This window comes from Otolemur garnettii, unplaced genomic scaffold (genome assembly GCF_000181295.1).
Source record: "Otolemur garnettii isolate 467f Iridium unplaced genomic scaffold, OtoGar3 scaffold00038, whole genome shotgun sequence".
Lineage (NCBI taxonomy): Eukaryota > Metazoa > Chordata > Mammalia > Primates > Galagidae > Otolemur > Otolemur garnettii.
Genome location: NW_003852433.1, coordinates 14,538,824 through 14,547,114, shown reverse-complemented (window position 1 = coordinate 14,547,114; position 8,291 = coordinate 14,538,824). Strand labels below are relative to the sequence as shown.

The window sequence follows — 8,291 nt, the reverse complement described above, 5'->3', positions numbered from 1 at the left end:
CCGTCATTGTTGTTTGGTGGGCCCGGGCTGGATTCGAACCTGCCACCTTAGGTGTATGTGGCTGGTGCCTTAGCCACTTGAGCCACAGGCGCTGAGCCTCCCCCTCTTACTTTAATGCTATTATACTATAATAACTCTTCCTTTTTTTTTGGAGACAGTTTCACTTTGTCGCCCTTGGTAGAGTGCTGTGGTGTCACAGCAACCTCCAGCTCTTGGGCTTAGGTGATTCTCTTGCCTCAGCCTCCTGAGTAGCTGGGACTATAGGCGCCTCCTACGATGCCTTGCTAAACTCTTCCTTTTTAAAAAAAAAAAATTGAGATCTAGGCTCAGTGCCTGTAGTTCAGCGGCTAGGGTGCCAGCCACATACACCAGAGCTGGCAGGTTTGAATCCAGCCCAGGAATGACAACTACAATCAAAAAATAGCCAGGCATTGTGGGAGGCACCTGTAGTTCCACCTACTTGGGAGGCTGAGGCAAGAGAATTGCTTAAGCCCAAGAGTTGGAAGTTGCTTTGAGCTGTGATGCCATGGTACTCTACTGAGGGTGACATAGTGAGACTCTGTCTGAAAAAAAAAATTGAGATATAATTGAGAATTTTGAAGAGTATAATTCATTATAATAATCAATAGATCCACAAGGTGTGTAACCATTACCACTGTCTAATTCTAGAACATATTCATCAGTAATGGTTATGTTTTAATAATTGTTGTCTTTCTTTATTCCCTGAACCCTAGAAGATGTCTCTAATGGAGGAATTTCTGAGAAGCACTTCTGGCCCAGTGGCTTTGAAACGGATCTCAAACCAGAGACTATTTAAAGCCTTGGACATCACATCCTGAGGGCCACAGAAGGGAGAACATGGCTGTGAGTTTGGATGACGATGTGCCCCTCATCCTGACCTTGGACGAAAGTGGCAGTGCCCCATTGGCCCCCTCCAACAGCCTGGGCCAAGAGGAGCTGCCTAGCAAAAGTAAGACAGTGGGGTGGGCTGGCTGAGGGGACGCGAACTTGTCTGTTTTAGAGGGTGAGAGATGCTATGGGCTTTATGGTGTGGTCGGAAAGCTGTATACGTGTTGCCTAGCCCCATGTTTGAGCCTTCAGTTCTGACACAGAAACTACTTCTGGGAGACTGTGGTTCTATCCTATACCGCCAGGTTTGTCTACTTCCAGTGTGCCCCTAAGCCCTTGTTTCCTCAGCCACTTTCCTGCCTTGCACCTGAGTTACCTTGGCTTGTCTGCAGATGCTTGGCAGGGACTTCGGGCAAACCCGCCCTTTGGCTACCTTTCCTGCCCCGTTCCTTGTTAAAAAAAGAAACAGATTTCAACACCAGCCTCTGTCTGTCCCTTCTTGAGACATAATTCTAAACAGTCTAAAACCATTGGTAGGAAAGCAGAGCTGACTGCTTCTCTCTGCTCTAACTCAGGCCCCACATTGCCCAGGACCGGGTGGAAAGGGGTGAGCATTTGTCATGATCTATTGATTTGAGGGTTTGGGGTTTTGCTTTGTCTTCCTCTGTACCGAAGCTTAGCACAAAGTGAACCCAAGAGAGCTGGTGAGCTTTACATTTTTAAAAATTTTAAATGTGCTTCTGGCAGAATGAGAAGCCTTAAAAACCTTTCTGGTCCTTGTCCCGAAGTCATTTGTTTCACTTGCTCAGCCCTTGGGTTTAGGAGAGGTTTAAAATAACCCGTTTTTTCCTAAGTCTGTAGGGACCAGTGCTTTAGGGTCTCCTTAACAAATGGATGTTCCACCAGTGCTTTGCAGCCAGGGCAGAAGTACTGTTCTCTTGTTCACAAACAAAGACACTCGGGTCTAGGGAGAGATGAGCCAGGCTCTTCCATCTCTTTTGTCCACAGAGAACAGAGTTGGATTGCCGGGAGCTCAGCAGCCTCCCCTGGGAAGTGATGAAGGGGAGCAGTGTTCCTGAGGATGAGTGTGGTGGGGGCTCTGGCTTCCTATAAATGGGGCTCTTTGCTATGGTGTGTTCATTCCCATCTAGGTGGCAGAGCTGGGTTGCCCAGGATGATTAGAACATAAACCAGATTTTTTCTCCTAAGTACCACTCAGGGCCAAAAAAAGCAGTGACTCTGATTTTAGGCCCTTATCTAAGATGCCCTTGCAAGGTAGTCAGTATTATCCCTATTTTACAGAGGAGGAGATTTGGGTCAGAGAGGTTAAGTAGTTTGCTTGAGGTCACACAGCCAGTAAGTGGTTGAGCAGAGATTTTGAACCCAGGAATATCTGACTTCATAGTTCTTTCCCCTCCTCTTCTTCTTTCTTCCTCCTCCTACTCCACTTTCTCCTTTTTTCTTCACAGGCCCTTCATCAACGTGAGCTCAGGCCCTTAGTATTTATATTATCTTGTCATATAACCTCAAGATAGAGTTCCTGTTAGTATCTGTATTTTACAGAGAAAGAGACAACCTCAGAGAGGTTAAATAGCTTGGTGCTTAGGGAGATATAAGAGAACCCGGCCCCAGTCTTGGCTTCAGAGCAGGTTACTACCTAATGAGGGAGGGTAGTTGGCCTGCTAAGGGTGGCTCACGGATAGAAATAGCCAGGCTCAAGATTCTAAATGGGAATCCTGTCCATTTTTGTAAGTGACACTTTTAAGTGCCTCCAAAGCATCTGAGCTGAGGTTTGGGGTCCAGCTCTCCTGTGGGATAAAAGTGGCAAGAGCAGCCTAATACCATGTCAAGATCAGGCTTTGAACTAATGGTGGAGCTTGATGAATCGGAACTAGGCCAAAGAGACAATAAGACTCACTTTGGATAGGCCATCAATGTGGCTATTTTTATCTTGGCGAGTCAGTGGCTTGTTTTGGTTTATTTCTTAAGAAAGCAAGAAACATATAACTAACTGCCAGGGTCCAGGGACATTGAGTTTTTGTAACAGTGCATTATTGCCTCAGTTTCACCCTCTTAATAGGTCATTTGCTAAAATATAAAAGAACCAGTGAGTGTAATCCGCCAAGCTTGGCTGGGAAAAATGGTGGGGCCTTTGAGGAAAAGAAGAAATTTTAGAAGAGTCCTGATCTGCCTTAACAGACCCGTGATACTTTATGCTTTGATTGCTTTGACTGCTTTGATTTTTTTTTTTTTTTAGAGACAGAGTCTCACTTCATCACCCTCAGTAGAGTGCTATGGTATCATAGCTCACAGCAACCTCAAACTCTTGCGCTCAAGTGATTCTCTTGCCTCAGCCTCCCAAGTAGCTGGGACTATAGGCACCCAACATAACGCCCAGCTATTTTTAGAGACAGGGCCTCGCTTTGGCTCAGGCTGATCTCCAACCTGTGAGCTCAGGCAATCCACCTGCGGATTATAGGCGTGAGCCCCCACACCCAGCTGCTTTGATTTCTTTGACTGCTTTGGTTTCGACATTGACCTTCTACCCCTTACCTGCTGTCTGAGCATCCATCTAAACATGCATCCAACCTGGTAGTTTCCTTGTCTTCAAATTCCTCAGGACTTTCCCATCCCTACAGGGTGCAGGCCAAGTTCTTCAGCTGGTGTGTGGGGCCTTGTGTGTTCTTGTGCATTCTTGTTTGGTTCTCTTCCTTGCCTCAGCCTACAATGTCACATTGCTTTTAGTTCAGCGTGTCCCCAGTATGTTCTTTTTTTTTTTTTCTTTTGAGTAGCTGGGACTATAGGCACCCATCAGAATGCCTGGCTATTTTTTTGTTGTAGTTGTCATTATTGTTTAGCTGGTCTGGGCCGGGCTCGAACCTGCCACCTTTGGTGTATGTGGCTGGCACCCTGTTCTCTGAGCTACAGGCGCCAAGCCCCTAGTATGTTCTTAAACCACTCCACCTTGCTGGAAAGTCTGTCTAGAAGGGCTTCCTCAGCTTCTTATTTGCTCTTGAGCTCCAGTTCTGTCTTGAAATTCCTGCTTATGATGCCATCTCTTTGAAGCCTTCACTGAACTTCCCCTTCTTGACAGAGCTGATTACTCACAGACCTTTTTTAGCATGAGTATCTTGATCAGACAAGTAGATTAGTGTAGTAATTACTTGTTTAGCCATCTGATTATCTCCTAGGCCCTGAGTTCCATTCATCTTTGTATTAGGTAGCTCAGTGCTACAGATATAGATGTTCAACAAATTGTAGTTAAAGTAAATCTAGTTGGGTTTCTGGGCCTTGCAACTCAGGGAAGGGGCTGTCTGGGGGGCCTTCATTAGAGGTGGGCAGCATTCCTTTTTGCCTCTTCTCCTAAGCAGTGGTTCAGGTTCCATTTCTCCCAGCACAAATGATTGTCCTTGCGGTCACCATTTCTAACCAGTGGCTACTGTAAGCCCTTGAGGTATTAAGGAGTTGGTGGAATGCTGACAGAGGCTGTCAGCAGAACTAGCAGTCACAAGGATATGAGCCATTAGGAACTAAGCAGATTTTCTAAGGGTGTGAGGCTTCGTCAAGCCTGGGCCTTTGTTCTGGCCCAGCAATGACCGTAGGCTTGTGGCTCAGAACCTACATTCTCCTTGTCTGCTTGAATGGCCATAACAAAAATATCATGGATTGGTGGCTTGAATGATAGAAACCTAATTTCTTATATTCTGGAGGCTGGAAGTCCAGATCAGTCTGTTAGCAGCTTTGGTTTTTTTTTTGCAGCCTCTTTCCCTGGCTTGTAAGTAGCCATCTTCTTGCTGTGTCCTCACATAATTGTCCCTCAGTCTGTCCATCTTCTTTTTTTTTTTTGAGACAGAGCCTCAAGCTGTCCCCCTGGATAGAGTGCCATGGCATCACAGCTCACAGCAACCTCCAATTTCTGGGCTCAAGCGAGCCTCCTGCCTCTGCCTCCCAAGTAGCTGGGACCACAGGCGCCCGCCACAACGCCCGGCTATATTTTTTTTTTTTTGGTTGCATCCATCATTGTTGTTTGGTGGGCCCGGGCTGGATTCGAACCCACCACCTTAGGTGTATGTAGCTGGTGCCTTAGCCACTTAAGCTACAGGCGCTGAGCCTTGTCCATCTTCTTATAAGGACACTAGTCCTATTGGATAAGGCCCACTCATATGACCTCATTTTTCCCTGATTATTATTTTAAGGGCCCTGTCTCTAAATATAGTCACGTTCTTAAGTAACAGGGGTTAGGGCTTCAACATATGAATTTTAGGGGGACAGAGTTCAGCCCATAATCCTCCTTACCCTTCCTCTGTGGCAGGTACCTGGGAATCTGGTTGTACTATGACTTATAACTCTATGCTTTGGCCTTATCCCTGCAGGAAATTGGAGGGTTTGTATTTTTTTCCTTATATAGGCAAGTATGGATTTTATCCAAGACTCAGAAATCTTTGGGCTATAAGAGTGGCTGCTAAAATGCTAATGAGTGACTCACAGGCAGAATGGTGTCAGGTGATAAAGGAGGCAGGTATGAGCAGAGGTATTTAAAGCCTGAGAATTAGGAATAACCTTGAAAACAGTCATTGGTCCTGGTGTTTGATAGGGCAGTTTAGAGGTAGCCTGTGGCCAACATTGCACATCAGGCAGTGGTCTAGATTACCACGTTCAGGGAATCAGAACATCTGGGCTCTGAACATTGTGGGCAGTACAAGGAATTTTCCAGGGTCATTCTGGTCACATTCAGTTTTTGCCTTCCCATTGCCTTTAAACTCTGTTGCTACCTCAGATGAGTCTGCACCGTTTGCCTTTTCTGAGTGAGGAAAGGATTAGGAATAAGGGCAGGAGGCTCAGTCTCTGCCTTGGTGGTTGGTTGGTCATGGTTTACAAGTGACAAGCCACAGAGGGTAAGGCCTGAGGTAACAAAGCAGAGAGCCTCCCCTCCCCCCTTCATCCTGATACCTGGCATGCTGTCAGGAGTTACTAGGACCAGGTGCAGGTGTCAGCAGTGTGAAGAGCAGGAGATGCTCTCTTCCAGAGTCTTCATGGAGCCAGAGCCAGGGGGCATCAGGCTCAGTCCAGGTGGGCCAGGGCTGTTGGTCCCAGGGTAGAAAGAACAATCAGGAGCTGGGAGGAAGCAGTGCAGCTGATACCAAAGGATGATCCATCCTTGGTGGACTCTCTGTTGCCAGGGCTCTTTCTCTGACATGTCGTCCCCACAGTATTTGTCAAAAAGTGAAGGAGTCCTAAGAGACTTACATAGCTTCGTCACTTGTGATACTCTGCGTATTAGAGTAGCTGAGCTGTGTACTTAGCTTCTCCAAGCTGTGGTCTCTGCATCTGTAGAATGGGATCACAGTGGCATCTGCCAGTAGGGTTGTTGTGGGATATTTAGTGAGATCATGTTGTGGTCACATGGTCAGTGTTCAGCCAGCCATAGGCATTATTATTTAGTTGGAGGCTGGGCTGCTTCTTTGGAATATCCTCCATGAGCAGAGGTCCTGAACCTGGGCTAAGGCCCAAATCCTTTTTGCTTCTCTCCTGACACAGTGGGTGTTCCCTGCCGAGCTGGGAAGCTGAGACAGCATGGCAGCTGGAGACCAAGCAACAATTATATTTTCAAAGCCTCCCATGGAGCTTGGGCATTTGGCACTGCCAGAGTCATTCCCCTGGCTTTTTTAGGGCCTTGCCAAGGCAGAATGCTGGGTGGCACCAGACTGACAGTGGCACCAATTAAAATGAGCAAGCATCCAGCATGCTGGGCTGGAGCCTCGTAACTGAACCTTGAAGCTGTCCTTTCCCCAGCCCTCCATGTCTTCATGGGGGGATCCTGTCTGTTGCCTTGGGGCCCCCTGCCATGAGATGCCATCTCTTCTCTGCACGCAGGAAGCTGTGGTGTCTGAATGGCAGTGGTAGCAGCTGGGTGCGGGCTGGAGTGCCTGCTGCACTCTCCACTGGTTGCCTTGGGGAGGCCCGAGTTCACATTTGCTCTGAGAGTACTTCATGAGCCAGAACAGTCAACTTCTCAGTCTCCCAGTTGGGGAGGGAACACAGGAGGGCTTGGATGGCTCACAGTGGAGCATCTCTGGGGTATCTGGTTGCATTGCTCTCCCGACGTTGCCTCAGGTTACAGTGACCCAGGAATGGAACCTGTGCTGTTCTGAGGAAGCACTAAGGGACTAAGTCCAGTAGGGACATTGGTCCTGTCCTGAGACAGCCCCCATTCTGCCTTATTGCTCAGGGAGCCTAGGGGACAGCTCTCCATTCTTTTCTTTTTGCTGGAGTGAATTCTCATTTGGATGTTTCCTGACTCTAACTCTTCTCTCCTTCAGGTCAGCCTGAGTAAGGGTATGCACAATAATAACAGTGGTCCATGGGCATTGAGCCCCTGCGTGTGCCAGGCAGTGTCCGAAACACCTTGTATGTGCTGTATCTCTCATGGGGTCCTCCTAGCAGGTCTCAGAGACCGATGCTTCCAATATCATCTTACAGAAGAGGAAGATCACAAAGCTGCTTTAGCAGCATTTGAACACATGTATTCTGACTCCAGACTAGTCTCTTACCTCGTATGTCCCCGCCATGAAGTAAAGCCCTGTGAACAAGGTAGATTTCAGGCTGATTAACTTCCCAAAAGGAAGGTGGTTTCCATCTTTATCTTTTTTCTTAATTAAATTTTTATTTCCTACAAGGCAATTGTTCTAAATTGGAGTTCTACACCTGGAGCTCCCTTTTGTATTGTGAAAATTGAAAAGCTGCTGGTGTTTCTTTGTAAAAGTTGTGTTGAGTCGTCTCAGAGAAGCTCAAAAATAGGCAAGTGGAAACCAGACCACAAAGATAGCCAGAATTTCACCATCCACGACAACTACAGCTTTCTCCTCAATGTACACCCTTTCCTGGGTCTTCCTCTGCAGGGGCATTTGGCTGCATCTTCCACCATGGTGGTTGAAAAAGAAAATTTGGGCTGAAAATGGAAATTCTCAGGAGTGAAGATTTGGGCCTGGAAAAGGAGGGACAAAAGAGGAACAGCTTGGAGCAGTGCGTGAGGGAGGGGGGCTTGCTGAGGGGCACCTCCCCCCCAAGATTATTGAGTCCCATGGCAGGTGACCCTGCATCAGACTTGCCTCAAGGAAACCCCTGGACTGGGCTGGGTAACCCATTGGAACCATGGTGTTTGTGTTGCCTTTTGTACCTAGAGCCCCTTTGCCTCATTTGCTTTGTGTTGGAGGTACTACCCCGTTGTAAAAAGCATAGTTTATCCTCTACCCAAACCATCCCTGAGGCTCTGGTTTAGTTTCAAAGGAAGGGACCTGAGAGCTTGGCTATCTGGGGCATGCTGGGGACAGTGTGTGCTCTCTGAAAGGGCAGCTGCTACCTGGGTCTGGCCAGTCGTCATCACAGAGGCTCACAGGCTGATTGTTAGCACATTTTTCGATATTTCTTTCTTTTTTTTTTTT

General features: G+C 47.4%; 1 protein-coding gene across 1 annotated transcript in view; it reads left to right on the top strand.

Moving 5' to 3' along the window:
- The window catches only part of TPCN1 (two pore segment channel 1), a 79,287-nt gene that overhangs the window by 3,512 nt on the left and 67,484 nt on the right, over positions 1-8,291 (top strand). Inside the window, exon 2 of the mRNA XM_012805265.2 lies at positions 735-970. Within this exon, the coding sequence (XP_012660719.1) occupies positions 859-970 (112 nt within the window). The 5' untranslated portion in view covers positions 735-858. The remainder of the gene's footprint in view (positions 1-734; positions 971-8,291) is intronic.